Source organism: Cyrtonyx montezumae, unplaced genomic scaffold, assembly GCF_038088225.1.
Source record: "Cyrtonyx montezumae isolate F1298 unplaced genomic scaffold, pur_monq_1.0 scaffold_10, whole genome shotgun sequence".
Lineage (NCBI taxonomy): Eukaryota > Metazoa > Chordata > Aves > Galliformes > Odontophoridae > Cyrtonyx > Cyrtonyx montezumae.
Window position 1 is genome coordinate 24,404,750 of NW_027071826.1, and position 19,339 is coordinate 24,424,088.

The window sequence follows — 19,339 nt, forward strand, 5'->3', positions numbered from 1 at the left end:
AACAGACTGCTTGTTAGTAATATACACAAGGCTACAGAACAATTATTTTCAGAATGTTTAGAGCTATGGTAATAACTCTAATGCGTAATAAAATAGGATGAAGGCGCCTGTATCATAAATCAGATTACAATAGACTGATCCAACCTTCTCCACCAAAAATATATTCACTTTCCTTGAGGCAAAGAAAACACAGTTACCGGGCAGTTTTGCCAATCTGTACTTTAGTAAGACATTCAATGATGATATGAAATTACTGTGACGAATAGAGGAACAGAAACAGGACAATATTCAGTAACATAAAAGTCACAGTCTAATGGAAAAATCAGACACCGGAAAACTACCACCTATACTATATACTAGGAATATAGTAATTGGAATTTACTGAGGACAAGAATGGGCCTAAGGATACTAAAGTGACAGTAACTGCTGTAAAAAGTGGGTGCAACTCAACAAATACAACAGTATTTGCAATACAATCCACAGTTTCAGTCATCCTTATTCAAAAATACAAACTCAGAGGAATTACAAAAACTTCACCTTATAAAACTCAGGTGAAGAAGTAAGAAGCGTTTTTGCTTACTTGTTCAGGGGCAGCAGACTACAGAAGGCAAAAAAAATCAGAAAGGTTACAGCAAGAAAAGGTGATAACTAGAAACTGTAAGAGGGTTCCTCACCAACAGAAAGACAATAAAAGTTCTGGAGTCCCACAGAAAAGTGACAATGAAGGGAAAGAAAGTCTTCAGATGGATTATTTCTGCAACTGCAAACAAAGCTCAGGGATGGTTCCTCCAGTTCTGACTACTGGCACACAGAAATGAGATCTGAGAACACAAACACTTAATGGCATTAACAGTAGCATCAGTGGACAATAAATTCAGACTGAAGTACACTCAATTTTACTGTTCTGTTTTAAATTATTTCATTTCCTTTGATAGTAAGCAATGTTAGAGGATATTGCAAGTAATATTATCTGCTTGCCATAGATTTGTCATTGCTATGCTTCACAAGTAAAACATTCTAATTTATGATTCCAAACTGCTGTAAGTATAGCAATACTGAATATTTACTCCTGTCCTTGATAACATCTCAAGTGTTCAGAATAGACATTTTAAGTTTGGTACAAATGTAACTAACAAGTGCCAGATTGGGGCACACCTGGGGACACAGCAATCCTGGCTGTATAAATCAGACTGGGGCTAGCTGTAGTCAGGGGATGAGAGGCAGCCCTGTGGAAAAAAGTCTGGGGACTGACTGACAGGCAGCAACTGAATATGATCCATCAGCAGCACTAAAGTCCAACCATACCCTGGGATGCACCAGGCCTAGCACTGCCACTGGGCAAGGAATTGCCCCTCTCTCTACTTTATGGCCTTACCTCAAGCAGTACGCACAGCTTTCAGTGCCACAATATAAGAAAAACATAAAGCTATTAGAGTGTCCAAAGGAGGGCTACAAAGATGGTGAAGGGTCTAAAGGGCAAAACTGATAATAAGCAGTTGAGGTCCCTTGGTTTGTTCAGTGCAGAGCAGAGGATACTGAGAGGAGGCCTCTTGGCAGCCTACAGCTCCTCTCAGGAAGTGGAGGGGCTGCACTGAGCTCTGCTCTCTTGTGACAGTGACATGGCCGGAGGGAACAGTACGGAGCTGCATCAGAAGAGTCAAGGTGGGTGTTAGGAAAAGGTTCTGCACCAGAGGGTGGACGGGCATGGAGCAGATGCCCCAGGTCAAGTGGACACAGCCCAAAGCTGCCAGAGTTCAAGGAGCGTTTGGACAACATCCTCAAACACAGTACTTGAATTTTGGATGGTCCTACACTGAACCAATAGTTGGGCTTCATAATCACTGCCTCTCTTCACTAACTCAAGCTATTCGGTGCGAGTAGATTTCAGAACAATAGAACTAGGGCTGGTAAAAGCAATAGTTGTTTCCCCTACTGTTTGCCAAAACTTCTTTCCTCCTTCCTGTCCCTGCAGATGCATTGACAACAAGGACCTCAGTCTTAACAGTTTGAGTTTTTGTTTTGAATTGAATAAATTCATATTGTTTATAAAATATTTATAGTTTAGTGTAACTACAGTTATAGCAAAAATAGCTACACTTTAACTTATGTTACCATTACATACAGCTGAACAGTTTAGAAAAAATATCAGTAACAGCCTTAAGAAATACTCAGGAAGTAGTACAAAATTTTATTTATCCTTTTCACATTCATGAGGTCAAACTTTTCAATTAAAAAAAAGAAAAAACCAAAAAACAACAAGTAAAATACTTGTTCATTAATAACTCTAGCACGGTCCACAAAGCACATGAAGGAAAGAAAAATATCATGTGAATAATTCTCCCAGCGCTGTAATTAAAGATTGCTGGCTGCCCATACAACACACTAAAATATTCTACGTTGCAAAATTAATAAAACTATGCACCTCTTTCAGAAAATGAAACTACAGTTAAAGAAAAACAAAGGACTATATTACTTATAAACTGAAGTGACTTACCACATGAAGTGGAACTACTTTTCAATGTAATATGTATCAACACAACATACACACAAAAAACCCCACTACTTATTAAAAGAACTCGGCATTCAACATTCTTAGACTTTCTGAATACTTATAAGCATTTTACCTTGAAAGAGAAATTTGTTTTCTCCATCATTCCAATAATTTCTATTTCTGCTTTTAGAAAGGGGAGCAACAGCCCTGGACCACAGAATACAAATTCAGATAAAAAGCAAGAGGTAGGCTACAGAAAACTTAAAACTACTCTTGTAGTAGACTTAGCTGTTGCAAGGAAAGTTACAACAATCAAACTTCTGACTCCATTTGCCCCTGAACAGGTTAAAGCAACAGCAGAAGCCCTGATAAACACAGCAAGGGAGTTGCTGACACAATGTCAGGAAGAGAAAATCCTATGACATCCAGTTGACAAAGTTTAAACATAAATATGCACCTCCAAGGAAATTTCTGACAACTCAACAGAGCTGAGACAGCAGTACAAATGCTGTATTTCAATTTCTACGGAGTAAGATAACTTCAGTCAAAAGTATACAATTGTTCTGGGTTTTTTGTTTGTTTTTTTTAATTTGTTTCCCCCTAAAGTATCTTCTTAGTATTTTTAATCATATGATTTTATAATCACAAGATAACAATAGCAATGCTTGTTAGGAAAATAAGAAAATTCAGTATCCTTTAAATCAGTCATTTGTAATTCAAATCACAGCTGGATTCTATGAACAATTCAGAACTTAAACGATTATGAAATTTTGGAGTTAAATTTTACTTCTCTATACGCTATTCCTGTAGTCAGATATAAGCTAATAGGAACATTTTAAAATCCTATCAAAGACAGTATTAAGTATGACAACTTATTTTGCAACAAGAAGGAATACACATAACTGACCAATGTAATGTTAAACAGAAGCTACTTACACTACTGCTCATCTATAGAGTATAAATTTTAGTACCTATAGTCACAATACTACCTGAATGTAAACTTAAAAAGAAGCATAAAAGAAAAAGTAAACAAGAAACATAAAGACTAAAATAGAACAGGCATTTTTCAAGGGCAGTATCAATTATTTAGAAATTTACACCAAGTGGGCATTTTGTTCCCTTTGTTTTGTTTTTAGCAGAAAACTGTACACGTTGATTATTTGGTTGCACGCACTAGAAAAATGCCGTTATCAGCGAAGCCACTATAAAAATTTCCCTTTTCATGCTCTTTAAAAAGAGTACCAAGTTCCCAGCAGACAACTGAGAATGAAAAAGAAACCACTCCTTTCACTCACCAGCCCTTAACTTCATTCCAACAGCCAGAACTGCAAGAACTGCAAGAACCAGTTCTACCCTGTATTCATAAAGTAGGTTTTGTTTTGTTGTTTTTTTTTTTTTTTCTTCAGGTTTTTCTTTTTTTTTTTTTTTTTAAACAGATATCACAATCAACAAGGGAGGATTTGTAGACTAAATTCTGCCTTCACTTACACATACAGAAGGAAGTGAAACTGAACAGGTATGTACAGAAATGAAAAGAACTAAAACTTGTAAAACAACTGATTAGGTGGACAACCCATCACATTCCTCAAGTCTGCTGGAGAAACCTTGGACAGAACGAAACAATGCTACTTACAAATTTTACAGAATATTTTTCAAAATAAAGAGCTGCTTATTTTGGCTTCTCCCTTCTTACAGTGCATTAGATGTGTAAAAAAGTCGATAATATACACATATAAATGCATGTGGTTCAAATCACAAATAACTGACTTACCTTCTTATCTTCTTTTACTTTTTGAGTTTTCTTTCTTGTTTTTTTATCATCCAATTCTTGATCTGATGTAATAGCAGGGTTATCTATGCCACCCTTCCAGGTTTCAACAGGTGAAAGAAGTGGGTCTTCCTCACTTCCACGATGTCTTCCTTTTCTCTTAGCTTTAGAGGTGGTAAAAGCCTCATCATCACTTGCATCAGAATGTGTTCTCCTATAGTAAGACTTAGCCTTGCTGAACAATGTCTTAGACTTGTATTTGTACTTTGAAGGTCTTCTTTCCCCGTGACTTTTTGATATTCTGTCAGAAAACCCATTTTCTTCATCACCCTGGGCATTTATAGGCATTGAGTTTCGAACTTTAATAATGCGATTCTGACTATCATCTGGAACTGCGTAGATATCATCTGCAAAACCTTTATGTTTGAAAATAGTGTCAATGGGTTCAGCATAATTGTCAGATTGCTCTACATCTTCTGGTGGTGCTACAGGCACTCGAGAAGGTTGCTTCCTTGGGTTTTTACCAATACCCGCCTCAATTGTTTTCAGGAGGTTAGGATCCAGTTTTTTCACATTTGTTCTTGGAACAAGGGGTTTCGGCTTTATGGGAGGAGGCACTTTATGGTTGCGTTCGTGGTCATGACAGTTGAGTGGTGTACTGTGAACAGGATACTCGTTTCCTTCCAAGTCCAATCGGTACTTCGAACGGTCACTAGGGGTTGGCAGTAACCTTACATCATCACCAATCGGACTGTACGGTGGTGGTCCCTCAGCATCATCCTCTGAATCTGGATAATTATAGTCAAGGGAACTTCCTCTGGGAGACCTTGAAAAAACATCCTCACTTGTATGCGTTGTTTCCCTTGTGCTGTCTGACATATAGGAACTTTCAATCATATTTTTCTTCTCTAATACATCGCTGAAGAACAAAGTGAAGACCTCTGTTTGACGATGATATTGAGATAATGAATATAAAGCTGTAAACTTTGCAGTAATCTCTGTTGCTATGTGTTCTCCTTCAGTCATGAGCTCCTTGATAGCTTCATTCTCAAAAAAGTCTGCCTGGCTATCTGTGACAGCCACTAACTGGACAGGAATTGTATCCTGAACCTCAGAAAGAAATGCCCGAAGCATTCCCATGGATGCCTTCCGCTTTGCAGAGTAAACCAGTATATATCCATGAACGAGTTCATCCTTCCTTACACCAATTGAAGAATGGTATGATAATATAGTTATTTGTATTCTACGCCTCTTTTCACCTATAATTTTATCAAGCATCACAGAATTGTTTTGGCCAGCCTGAGCAGCACTACAGGAGTGAGAGTCAAGAAAGGGTGAAAGAATGAGATCTACACTGAATGGATCACCACACATAGCACACATGACAATTCTTAAGTCAGCTTCTGACAGATCTTTAATAGTGGGAACAGGACTCACAACATCAAAGTGGTGTTTAACTGCTTCCAGTACTCCCCTTAGAGCTTGTTTTATTTGGGTCTCATTAAATTTGCGTGGATACGTACCAGCAGGCACATCTACGAAAGGACACTGTAATTTGTTGGCCAACTGCTGTCCCTGATGCCTCAGAATGGGTAGATTCTTGCTAACGCTGTCCCTCTGATTAGCCAGTATTAATGTAAATGGAAGATTAGCCATATACTTGTCTCTCCGTATCTGAGATGCTTCAGTTCTTATTTTTGCAATGCAATCCCCAATAAAATTCAGTGATTCAATAGAGTTAAACACACAAAAACAACCATGTGGTTTGAAGGTAGAGGTCCACAACTGAGTCAACAAGTATGGGGATTTTGCATCAACTGGCCTAAGATCTAGCTCATATATTTTTCCATCTAATGCATATTCATCATCAGTGGATTGTGTCCGAATTTCATTTGCAAGCTCTTGCGCAAGGCCATCTTTGCCCAAAATGAAAAGATTAACTTTATCTATGTTGGCACTATCATGGTATAAATTTGAACGGCCATGGTCTAACTGTAGAAGACTGTTGGCAAGTAACTGCTCTACTTTAATGTCCATACAGTTTTGGCCACTGAGACAAGTTTCTTTAGTTGGATGATAAACAAATCCTATGTGTTTCAGAAGAAGAGATTCTCTATCAGGTGCAAGTTTCTGTAAAGCTTTGTATCTAGGCTCTTCACTCAGAACTGCATGAATTTCACTCATCTTATCTGAGCTCGGTGTTGCGTTAAGATCCAGGTCATAAAATAGCTCTGAATGTTCAAAAAGCATTTCCTGAAACTCCTCTTTGGCTTTTTCAACAATCTCCCTCTGATGCCTACCATACACCTCCTTACTATCTGCATCAGTGATGTATTTGAATGCCTCATCCTCCATAACGAAACATATAACTTCTTCCCATGGCTGACCAGGTGAAATGAATTGGATTTTCTCAAGAGTTTTTTTGAATTTCTCCTTCATTTCAATTCTCCTTTTTTCAGATATAAGATGCTGCACATGATTTTGATAAACTTTTTCTGCCTCTAGCGTGGTGAGAAGGTCAAACGGAATCCTTCTGTCATTCACTTTATCTATATGGTCAGTTTCATCCCAGGGTGTTTTTTCAAGCACTACAAAACAAGAATGGAAGTCAGGCCTCTTCTCTATCAACTTCAATGCCTCTGCCCAGCTCAAATGCTCAACCTCATCTAGATTTGACAGAAGAGTATTAAGAGCTCGTGGCAACGCATTTATGTATTCTTCTTTTCTTTTTCTAATATGTTCCTGTTTAAGCTGTTCTATGTGTTTTGAAAAGGTATTTTTGGCCTTTTTTGTTCCTTCCAAATTTATGTATTCTTCATAATCAGGGTGGTTTTTCAGTTTATTACTCACTGTTTTCCAAGTAGCATGATAGTCTCTCACAGTTTGAACAAGTTTTTCAAACTTGTCTGTTGCTGTAACAACTAGCTGTCTTTGAGTTTTGTAGGCATCCAAGTAAGGGATTATTTTAGGTTTACCACGAGTTTTATCCATCATTTGTACCAGGGCAGTAAAACAAGTTTCAACATTGACGTTAAATCTTGCTGACGTTTCCACTACCACAAGATTCTTCTTATTAGAAGCAAACGCCTGAACCTCTCGTAAATAATGATCCACACATTCATCACATTTTGTTGCTGCTATTATTATGGGTTTCTTAGATTTTGATAGCTGAATATAGAGATTATTCACAAATTTAAGTTGATCATCAAACTTCCTATTGCATCCTTGGCTTACATCAATGCACAGTAAAAATCCGTCTATGCTTAACTTCCCTTCCGGCATTTGTTTTTGCTCAAAGTCTTGCTCCAAGCCCAGTTGATCTGTGCAAATGTACATTAATTTTTCTGCTGACTGCAGTTTGGAGGCAGCTGCACGTTTTATATATGGTTGTAAGTTTGTACTCCGGTGAGGCAAGAAAGTCTGATCATCAATGAACTCAGTCTGTTCAATGACGTGAATTCTGCAGTCAATTCCATCCTCCCCACTTTGTGTTACGTCACCCCAGTACAAAAAGTGATCATTGTTAACAACTCTTCCTCCAAAGTCAATTGTGCTAAGCACAGAGGTATGCTCAGGGTAATATTCATCTGCTTTTGAACGAACGAACCTATTGCACAAACACGACTTTCCAACTCCACAATTGCCTTTATCCTTTTCAGTTCCAGACAGTCCAACAACACTAACAGCATAAGATGGGGGACGTGGCTCTTTGTTTTTTGCCATCATAACTTTCCTCTCATCATCTGGCAATTATTAAGGTAACTGTATGTGGTTTTCATTCTGGAAATGATCCTACAAGTTTAAATTGTATATCCAGGGTTTCACCAACAGCTTTCAGTTGCCCTTGCTTCAGCTTGTCATTGAGAGCTCAGACACACAGGATGAAGAAGGATCATCTTCCTAAAGGACAAAAAAAAAAAAAAAAAAAAAAAAAGTTATAGATTGCATGTATGTCCTGACTGTAATTCACAAGAGAAAAGAGATTTTAAAAGCAATATTGCTTGTTTACCCTGAAATTATTTTCTCTGTACACGAATGCTTCACAACTACTTTAAATAAGATCCTGAGCTCACAGTTTATTCATATTAATCTTATTTATATCACAGACTTAAAAATAAACAGGTATAAGACACAGTTTAGTAATAGTTCACCTATTTGAATAGGTGATCAGAATATGGCTGGAAAAAACAAATAACTTTTATTCTACAACTTACAGGCACCAAGCAGCATTTTCTGCTTTACAAGATTTTTCTTTATTAATTGAGATAAGGGGCAAGTTAAGTTTTATGGTATCTGGCACTCACTATAGATAAATACATTACAGTAACAAATTCTGAGAAAAATTCACATAAATAGACTTTCAATTATGCTCACATTTCCACAGGATAGCAGGCTTACTTGCACAAACATCAACTTTGTATACATTTGTTTTAGATTACAGTAAAGAAACATTCTAAATACAAAGCTGTAAAACCAGGTAGTTGACAATACAACTCAGTTATCACCTACCTGCAAAAGTAAACTACTTCATTTGCCCACTAAGAGTAAACTGCTTTTAAGGAAAAATTTCTAACCTAAATTCAACTGAAAAAAAATGTGAACACCTGTATGCAGATACTAAAACAAAAAGATATAATTCTGAGGTTTTTATCTGATGGATACTATCCATCCTCCTGTCCCTTGAAAATAAAATTAAAAAAAAAAAGCAATAATTGTAAACAGAAACTAAATACACAAACTTCCACAGAATTACTGTAAGGATTCAGTGGCTTCATTGAAGCTGTCAACTCGTATAATGAGTAGCACTATCAGCTATTAATCAAAAGATGCTGCCTATGTAATTACTACAAACTGAAAGAGATTTACTGTTTTAGAAATAATTGCACTATGCAGAAAACAAAACAAACAAAAGAAGACTGAATGGCCAGCAACCCAGCAGGTTGCCCTGAACATCAAGTCTAGCTGGAGGTCACAAACTGGAGGAGTACCCAGGAGTTAATAGTACACTTCAACATCTTCTGTGATAATTTGGATGATGGGCCAGAGTTCTCTCAGCAAGTTTGAAGATGATATAAAACTAGAAGGAAAGGCTGTCAGATCACAAGTTTACACTGCTTTACAGAGGGACTTTGATAGAGAGGAGAAACAAGCTGACAGAAACCTGTGCAGTTCAACAAGAAGTGCAAACTCCTGCACATGAAGAACAATTGCACATATAAATATATGCTGGAGGACAACCATACTAAAAGTAGCTTTGCAAATGCAGACCTAGGGATCCCAGTTATCATGAGTCAGTACTGTGGCAGTACTTTGTCTTGTGGCAAAGAAAGTCAACGGTATCTCAGGCTGCCTTACGAAGAGAGTCACAAGTACGTCAAGAGAACTGGTCTTTCCCCAATATTTCAGCACTGCTGAGGCCACACCTGGAGTCCAGTGAAGGGCCACCACACTCGTTAGGGGATTAAAACATCTCTCATTCTCTCATATGAGGAAAGAATGAAATTGATTAACCTGGAGTGATCTCATCAATATATATAAATATTTGGACAGAAGGTACAAAGAAGGCAGAGACAGATTCCTCTCAGCAATGGTGAATGACTGGTACAGAGGTAACGGACACAAACAAACTCAGGAGCTTCCATATGCACATAGCAAATTTATTTTTATTTAAAAAAAGGCAAGTGACTCAGCACTGAAATAGGGTGCCCAGAGAAGACTGCAGAACTTCCCTCACCTGGATATACTCAAAAGCCACCTGTACATAGATCATCCTGGGCAACCTGCTCTAGGTGGCCCCACTCAAGCAATCGGACCAAAATGACTCAGAAGCCCTTGCTAACTTCAACCATTTTGTGAAAAATATATTCATAATATTACTTTTGATAGAAAATTATTTTAAAAACGTATCTTCTAATCAAGAGAATGAAAAAATAAAAGTAACCACACAATGCTATAAATACAATACATAGGTTACTTAACATACTTGGTTTTGTATTTCTGGAGTATGTTACTTTGAACAGTGTAAATTACCTAAATACAAATGTTAACAAACTATATATGAAAGAAAAAGGCATGAGGAGTCCTAGCACTAAAATCTTAACCTCAGTATCTCTGTTTTATTTACTATGTTGGCATTCTAAGCAAAAAATTGTTGAGAATACTACTACAGTAACTTCCTTTAGTATTAAAAGGAAGAAATATGTAAGTTTTTGATTTTTTGGGAGGGCTGTATGGAGCTACGAATTAAACTCAGACGTTCTGGGTCTTTTTCAATTCATGACACATGGTAATACTGTGACTTCAAATCTGTCACCCAATGGACTCAAAATCTGCCTCAAAAACTAATTCACAAACATTAGAACACTTGAAGCCATCTAGCAGTTCTAAAGAAGTATTTGTATCACGCTGTAATAGAAGATGGAAGTTTTGAAACCTTTAACATACTGGCTATACAGAATAAATGTCTGGGCAGAATCTTCCACCTAGAAATCTGAAAGTCTGAAAATCTGAACAGTATCTATGGAACCATCTTTATCATAAAGCTCATTGATCACATATAGAAATATATAATACATTATAAAAGACAGTTTTCAGTTATAGAAATGGTGAAGAAAAGTACCTTCTTAAGAAAGAATAAACTATGACTTACATTGAGAAAGGAAAGGGAAAGTGAAGTCAGTAATTTTTACACTTAATATTTTTATATTGCTTAATGAAACTTAGTAAACTTAATGAAAGTAAATCCTTCACAAACACTATTTATATATTAGTACAAATAAACCAAACCAGTGTTTTCTTTCTAAGCGATACTTTATCAGTGTAGCATCGTTCAGACCACTAGAATGAGAAATTTAGTCACTACTTCTACTATAAAAATGTTTTCTACTGAATACAGCATAATACACATTTGATGGGGACTAAACAGAGATCTTCCTTCACCAGATTATTTCATTTAACCAGGAAGACACTATCAATTTGCAACTAGTTTAGACTCAGTACTTTCAGATCACCTACATCTCCGCATAGCAAACATTTTTCCTCTTCCACCAATAACTTTTTCATCTAACTGCTATATTTTTAAGAGACTAAGTACTAAGAATAAGCTGAAGCATGACACTTAACAAGGAAAAGGAAAGAAACTAGTCTCTCATAACGTTTCTGACATGGAAGACTTTCAAAACAGTGGGAGTTGAATCACTTCAAATATTTTAAATGCAGTTTTTGTTTCAATTTCTATTTTACACTGATCGTACAATGGAAATCCACAGAATGATATTTACTTTAATTAAATAATAAACTTGGTAGAAATTTATTTAATGTGTAATCATCATTGAATCACACCTAAAAGGAAGATTTTTATTAAAATAACAGTGAGCTATTAAAAGTTCTCTATAGCTCTGTACAGTTTTAAAACATACATACCAAGAGTTTACAATAAGGTACTTTCATTACCTTACTTGAATCTGCCTATTCCTAGTATAGCAAACTAAAAACATCCAAAGTGCCATACTAATTTTTTTATTACAGACTGAAATGAGGGGTTTCCTGCAAGTTATTTCAGTCTTTGAATTGAAAATAATAGACAACTTCTATGTGTTATCAGGATTTTGAGGAACTGAAGTGTTATGACATCACTGCAGAAAGAATCTCTGGTTCTTCAACAATTGCATCATAAGACCATGTCTTTACAGGCTTTTAGATTTCCTGGTGCAATTATGCAGAAAATAAGGTGTATCATCTCATATTTCATTCACCCACCTACCCCCCTTAAACAAAAGATTACGCACACCTAAAGCCTAAACTTACTGTTAGAAAAACAAGGTGCAAAGCAAGATGATTATCCTGCTGTGATCCTTCTGAAGTGATGTCACCACATTTAAACAGTGACCTTCAATAAGTCCTTCCCTGAGGGATCTGAAGACAAAGGTTAGATTCATCAACAATTTCGAAGTTACAAAAGCAGAAGCACCGATCAGAAATTGTGTAACTCTTAACCTATGCATGAAAATTGTTTCCCCCATCACAAATCTGCAAGCTTAATTCACAACTCAGAGGCCAAGCTAGATCTTCCTCCTCATTTAAAATCCTCTAAATACAGCTATTAATACTTGAAAAAGACAGAAGACATAACTCTCCCTTAGTAACTTTGATTTCAGAAGTGCAAGGTGGTATTTCAACAGCGTTTAGGTTGCAAAGGCTTCTAAGTGAATCTTGCAGAAGAATTTGTAACTGAGAGACCTGGAATATGGTTTTGTAAGATGAACTTCAAGCAATCAGTTAAGTAGATAATACATAAAATAAACGCTCCTGCGTGTAATAAACCCCAGTAAACGCTGATTTTGTAGCAGCAACTAACTACATACAGCCATGAAAAACCGATCTCTTCCACGGAGCTTACATTTGCAACTACACAAAACAAGTCTTTAGATGCTAGGACAATGTTACATACACTAATACACAGAAAAGGAATGAAACTTGATGCATTTGGACTACTTCATGGTGCAAGCCACTTTTAACTAAGGAAAGGTTCTCAGTGCCATGCTGTAACTGTGCTAAGCATAACATCCAAAAAGTATGCTTTTCATCTATGTCTTTTATATTCTCAGTAATTCTATTTCGGTGTGGAAATAGTAAAGCTTAAGCTTTACTACGTCTTCTCTTTGATTAAAAAAAAACAAAACAAAAAACCAGAACGTTCAGCAAGTGATAAGCAGTGTATCAATGCCAGAGCAATACTGCAATTCTCAATTTGTGGTATCAAAGACAGCTAGAGTCACAGATGCCATTTATTTCCAAGTACATGTATCTCAAAGCCTTCTGAGCAAAATTCTAAATATTATCATGGGATACAATATTATCAGCAACTAATAAATACTAAAATAGTATTACTTGTCTTTATTTAGTAATTGCAGCTGCACAGGAAGTTGCAGGTGGGTTCACAGCCAAGAAAATCACTTACACACAAATACTTAAGAGTACTCTGGAATACCTTCTGAAGTTATTTTCTGAACCTAAAAACGTTTACCGTCTGCAGAACTAACAAGGCTGGAGTGTAAGTGTTGTATGAAAGGCTCTCCAAAACTGCTCATGACCACAACAAACAGCAGCCAAAAACAATACCAACAGGTAAGGAAAGTTCTCCCACGGTCCTCTGCTCACTCTAACGCTGGCCAGAGACAACAGTTAAGGACCACTATTTTTTCCAGGGTTGGTTTCAATTACCATAGTCTTGTGACAGTGTTCATAAAGAAGCTACCCAAGCACACATTATAAAAAAGGGCCATCCCAGTCTAGTCTGCTTTGCAAGATCTATGCAAGGTACATCAAGGTACTGCGACCTCTACAGTGGATCACAAAGTCAATTCAAACATTAAATGCCTCTGACAAGGTTTGCAGGATGACTTTTAAATAAACACCACTTTCAAATATCAAGGACCGTGATTTCAAGGTAGCCACAGGTTTGGATTCAGGTTACTGCTGACAAAGCTTTCCTATAGCTTTAGCCCTCACTTCACACTTTGAGAACCAAAAGTAAGTGTTAGAAAATACTTAGATATCTGAATTCTAACATCTATCAGCACATCACTAATTGTACCCAAAGTGTAACAGAACAATTCACACACTGTAACCTAATGAAAATAAATAAATAAATAAAAGAAACCCAGCTTATAGTAGTGTTATTGCACATTCAGTAATTAGCAAGATGTATCTTCTTTATAAGCATAAAAATATATTCTCTTGAAATCAAAGTCTTTTCAATCAACTAAACTAGATCCAGTGATTGCCAATATAATCTCACTAAGAATCTTGATTCACCAGTCATTCATGTGCCCTGTTACCCTTACCAACATGCCAATAATCACATCCTCACCAGAACTGGCAATCTGAAAATATAAAGTATAGTTAGTTATAAATAAGGGTAAACTCCATGCTCTGAGGTAAAATTCTGCAAGTACTCACCAACACTAGGAAGTAGTGGTTTAGACAGCACATCAGGAAATTACTTAATCAAGCAAGGAGACAGTAAGGGATGATGCCCTGAAACATCTCCAGCAATAACACTCAAACTCAAAAGGAATACAGTCTTAGATGCTGTGTGGCTGGTCCCAATAAACAAACAGAGAACAAGAAGGGACTGCCCAAACGCATTCATCTCAGATTTGGTTCCTACGATGTCCAGCTATCACCCTTAACGGAGCGAGACACCAAAGACTTCTTCACATGGGAAAGTAGAGCAATCCGTTCATAAAAGGACAGAAAGAATATCTGACTGCCCCATACAGTGCAAAGCTGGGTTTAACACAGAAGTTTACTAAGCCTACTCTAGTACTAAGAATAATTTGCAAATCGCTATTGCATTGCCCAGAATTAAAGCAAGGCCTAAATTTTATTTCTGAATTCAAAAGAGACCACCACCCCTCAGCTGGAATCCTGTACTACTGAGAGGGGAATCTCTCGTCATTGCTGCTGTTGGCAAAAATCACAAAACACAAACTACACAAATTAGATGAAGGAAAAACATAGGTAAACTGCAGAGGTTCCAATTATCATCACTGCACAAGTCTGAACTCAGGCCCCACAAGTGACTTCTCTACAGACTTCTGAATACTTGAGAGCATTCAATACACGTCCAAAGCTTTCATTTTAACAGCAAAGTAAATAGTGCAAGCTTACCGGAAAAAAAAATCATAATCCTTCCTCCACAGGAATAGTTCCCTCTGAAGACATGCCTACTGTTCATGCGAGTTTCTTAGTGCAAGACTACACGATCAGGCTACTGACAAAGTCATTCAAGAAAACACAAAAGCACTACGGGAAGAAATCTTACAAAAAGTACCCAAGACTGAACTGACAGACAGGAAGAAAATGAAGCACATGAGGGAGGATATCAAGGTAAGGAGATAAACAGGGCTAAAATGCATCTGCTGCAACTTAAATAAATCTTGCCAATCCATGCATCTGCATCACTTCATGCTATTTGGCTTGATGAGGAACTGCAGTACAGAGTTCTAAGTTTAGGTACTGACAGAAGTTTGGAGACTTGATTCAAAGAGTAACTTGCACAACTCACATGTGTAATTTCTAGCTGTGTAACGTGAGAACACAAATTGTTCACAAAGTGAACAAATGAAAAGCCATGCAAAAGTGACAAATAATATTTTGCAGAATTATTTGCTAATCTGAGTTAATGTTACGATGTGAACACATCCGTATTTCTAGAACTGTGCATGGAGGTATGAGTTTTACCTTGCTAAATGCAAACATCCTTCAGTTATGCTAGCATATCTAGTGATACAGTACTGCAAAACCAAGGAAACTGCTCTGATAGACCACAAAACACATAACCACAATGAAATAACTACAGATTCTTTCAGTTTCTGATGGGTGTAAGATATTAAAAAAGCACAGCTAATAACTTCGCTACAATTCCTTCAATTCCCCTGCCAAAAATTCCAAACTCATTTTTCTTTAGTTTAAATATTCCATTGAAATGCACAAACATATGGAATTGATGATAGGGCTCAAACAATCTGCGAAACAAATGCCCTTCCACTAGTACCTCCTAAACAATGAAAAAACAACGGCATTCCAACCTCAGTTACACTGACCTCTAGGCTAAGAGCTCTCAGGGAAAAAAAAAGACGATTAAGAGCACTCTGCCTCCTTTACGTTGGTAATAACGGATAGAAGAAATCCTGGCAGTGCTAACAGACAGCTCGCAGTATCACCGGGACGGCTCGTCCCCACGCTGCTCTCTGCAGGTCTGGCGGCACACCCGCAGGCCAGGAGGCGGCCAGCGGTTCGCCCGTCCCCGGCGCAGGTGCTCCCACCCGGCGGGGCGCGGGGCCGCATCGCCGTGCCGACGAAGCCCCCTGGCGGCCACCGGGCCGCAGACGCAACGGCTCCGGCAGGGCAAAACTGCCCTAACAGGGCAGTCAGAACCTCGGAAAGGAACTCTCCATCACTCCACACTAAGAACGCAACGCAGGTTTTGCTCCCATAGGAACGCCACTTACGGATGCGATGCTTCCGGCCCGCTAACCAACACAGCCATGACAGCGGCCCTGAACACCTGTCTGCACAAACTCACATTCCCCCAGGAGGTCGGCCAGCACGGCACCCAGAGCACGGCTGATGCATGGGATTTTGAGGGCACTCCACGTGTCAGCCAACTGAAAATAAATGCTTGGAGAGTTTTAGAGTCGTATGCAAAACTGTGGCAGAAGATGCCAGTATGTAGGATGCGTCTACTGTTAAGGACATACCTAGAGAAGCCTTAAGATACTGCCTCCTTTTAGTACCTTCAGTAAACACAAGTGCAGTTAGCTCTGTTCCATCCACTGGAGCAACAGCTCCCAGGGAGGGAACATACACTGAACAGCCTACCAGCCCAGTCAGTGCATCTCTGTCCTACTCAGTTTGCACATGAAAAGGCACCTTCAGCTTTAGGAAAGCATATTTTAACCTCAAAAATTGCAGCATGTGACCGTTAGCACAAAATACAGGATTTTAAAACAATTCAGTCTGAGCATAAAGTATTTAATTGGATTACATTACACAGGTAATACCTACCTAAAATACAGCCCAACACCAGAGAGCAGAGAGCATTTGGTTGCAATTATTTACCCTTTTTTTAATTATTTTTTTAAATACATAATACTGGCAGCCACTTCCCATAGGGATACTTCTAAAAAATGCACACTACTTCAGTTCAGTATGCCCCAGGCTCAAGAACAACTTGATATAAAATACACCAAGATAGTGATCAGGTAACAAATGTTTAAAACGATTTCTGCTACTTCAAGTGCTGTAGACTCTTTCAAAAAAACTACTGTAGCGGCACCACACTTTCTGAGCTCTAGTAACAAGAGTTCCAGGGGAGCACTAGAAATAGATTAGAGCATATCTTAAAAGTAATTTTTAAATAAGGCACAAAGAAGAACAGATCCTCCTAAAAACATACCTGGACTAACATCTGCAACATGCTAGTGTTAGGCACTACAAGTTTTACATACAAACGTTTTTTTTCCCCTGAGAAAACGTGCAACTATGCTCAGTGATGTCACTGCTGACAGCAGCTGTCACGCTGAAGAGCCCTCGGAAGGTACAACAGCTCAACAGGAAAATGCCACCCTGAAATTCCTCATTAATCTAGGCAGTAAGTACATGAGTACCAGTGCTGTAACTGGCCTCAGTGCACGGGTTTAAAATGGACGTACAATTGACCAGCATACACTGATCTCTCTCTTTTTTTTACACTGCAGAATAGTTTTTAAAATTTCTGTCACGGATTTTTACTAAGAAATGAAAAAATCTTCCAGTTATCCTCACGACACTAAACTAAAGAATACACACATACCCCCACAGGCCTATTTTGATCTAGATTTAAAACACTTCCCTCCTACTTATTAAGGAAATACTCCACGCTGGTACCAGAAGTAATACAGGAGAGGGCAAAAGGGGCCCACTGAGCAAAAGCTAGGCCAGATTCTGGGGGAAGGTGACCTGTATTTCTCCTGACCCCGAAGAGAGGGTCCTTATTTTTAAGTTAAAATAGTATTTTGCACTTCTTCTGTCCTACATTTTCAACAGCGTGGCTCTCTATCTGTGTGTCTGTGGTGCTTTCCTAGGGTGGAGAGAGTCTAAAGGTTATGCTGGTTTAAGGGATTCAGAATGCTTGAGAGCTGCAACACTGCAACTGGCTACCCTATTTCAAAGGCTTAAAATCCACCTGGTGGAAAAACAGAAACGCACACACATCAGGAGAGCGAAGTTTGCCTCAATTTAGTATCAACGCAACACTTGAAGGTGAAAGGAAGGAGGAGAATTGACAACTGTTAGAAATTTGGTGGAGGACTGAAAGAAGACGAGGACGAGTAGAAGGGGGCAGTGAGGAGGAAAAGAAGTACGGAGAAAGAGGGACATAAAAGAGAAGGGGGTTGGGGGTGGGGGGGGGTGAAAGACCGGCGATGGGAATGGAAGGAGGGAGGAAGCCGGAGGAGTTGGAGGGGGGAGAGAAGGGAAGGAGGAAGGAAAGCAGAGGAGCAAGGGAGCTCCCCTTCCTGCCGCCCTGCCTCCCTCCCTCCCTCTCTCCCCGGAGAGCCGTGACCAGCTGGCAGCTCGCACGCCAGCCTCAGACCCTCCCATCGCTCGGGCCTTCATCACCTGCCTGGGACCAGGCACCCTGCCCTCCCCTCCTCCCCTCCCCAGCGCGGTGCCGTGGGGCCGCCCGCCCTCTCCGCGCTCCGGCCGCGGCCGGCAGCAACCGCACCGCACCGCACCGCCCCGCCCGGCCCGCGGCCGGCTCCCCGGCTCCGTCCCGCCCGCCCCGCTCCCGGGGGAGCGGCTCCCTGCCCTCACCTCGCGCCGCCGGGATCCGGCTCCTCCGCGGCGGCGGGAGCGCCTGCATTCCCGGGACGCTCTCTCCACGCCGGCGCCCCCGGCGGTCTCTCCTCCCCGCGGGGCTCTCTACGGCCCTCGGCTCCCGAACGCTGCCGGCCGCCGCGGTCCCGTCCCGCCTCTTCGCTCCCTTCCTCGGCGCTCTCGGCTCAGTAATGGCGGCCGCCGAGCTTCCCCGGCTCTCGCTTGGCTGACGGAGTCTCTCTCTCCCCCTAACTTTACCTCAGCAGCTTCCCTCCCCTCCCCTCCCCCCTCCCGCCCGCCCGCCGCCGCGGCTCAGCGCGCGCCCGCCGGGCCAGCTGCGCGTGCGCGGGGAAGCGCCTCTTCCTGCTGCCGCTGGATTCCCTGGGAAGCCGGGGCTTCGCGAGCCAGCGCGCGCTCCCGCGCTCCGCCCCGCCTCCCCCTTCCCCCCCTCCCCAGCCCGAGCGGGCGCGCGCTCCCGAAGCCTCGCTTGTGCCCCGGTGGCCGCATGGGCAGCGCGGGGAGGCGAGGGGTTGCGGGCCGCGGGTTCTAGTCCCGCCGCGGCCAGCGGTGCAGGCCTGAGGCGCCGCGGCGGTCACGTACGTGCGAGCCGCTTCGAGGTGTGTCCGTGCACGCTGCCTGCGTGAGACCGGGCTTGTTCCTGAGTGGAGGAAGAAGGGCAGAACGCCGGTGTTTAAAACTCTTCTTAAGAGGCGGAA

General features: G+C 40.2%; 1 protein-coding gene across 1 annotated transcript in view; it reads right to left on the reverse strand.

Moving 5' to 3' along the window:
- ARHGAP5 (Rho GTPase activating protein 5) overlaps positions 1-18,892 on the reverse strand; it is a 43,877-nt gene extending 24,985 nt beyond the window's left edge. Inside the window, exons 1-2 of the mRNA XM_065753669.1 lie at positions 18,621-18,892; positions 4,263-8,159 (exon numbers count right to left, since the gene is read on the reverse strand). Coding sequence (XP_065609741.1) covers positions 4,263-7,985 — 3,723 coding nt within the window. The 5' untranslated portion in view covers positions 7,986-8,159; positions 18,621-18,892. The remainder of the gene's footprint in view (positions 1-4,262; positions 8,160-18,620) is intronic.
- Positions 18,893-19,339: the final 447 nt, after the last annotated feature.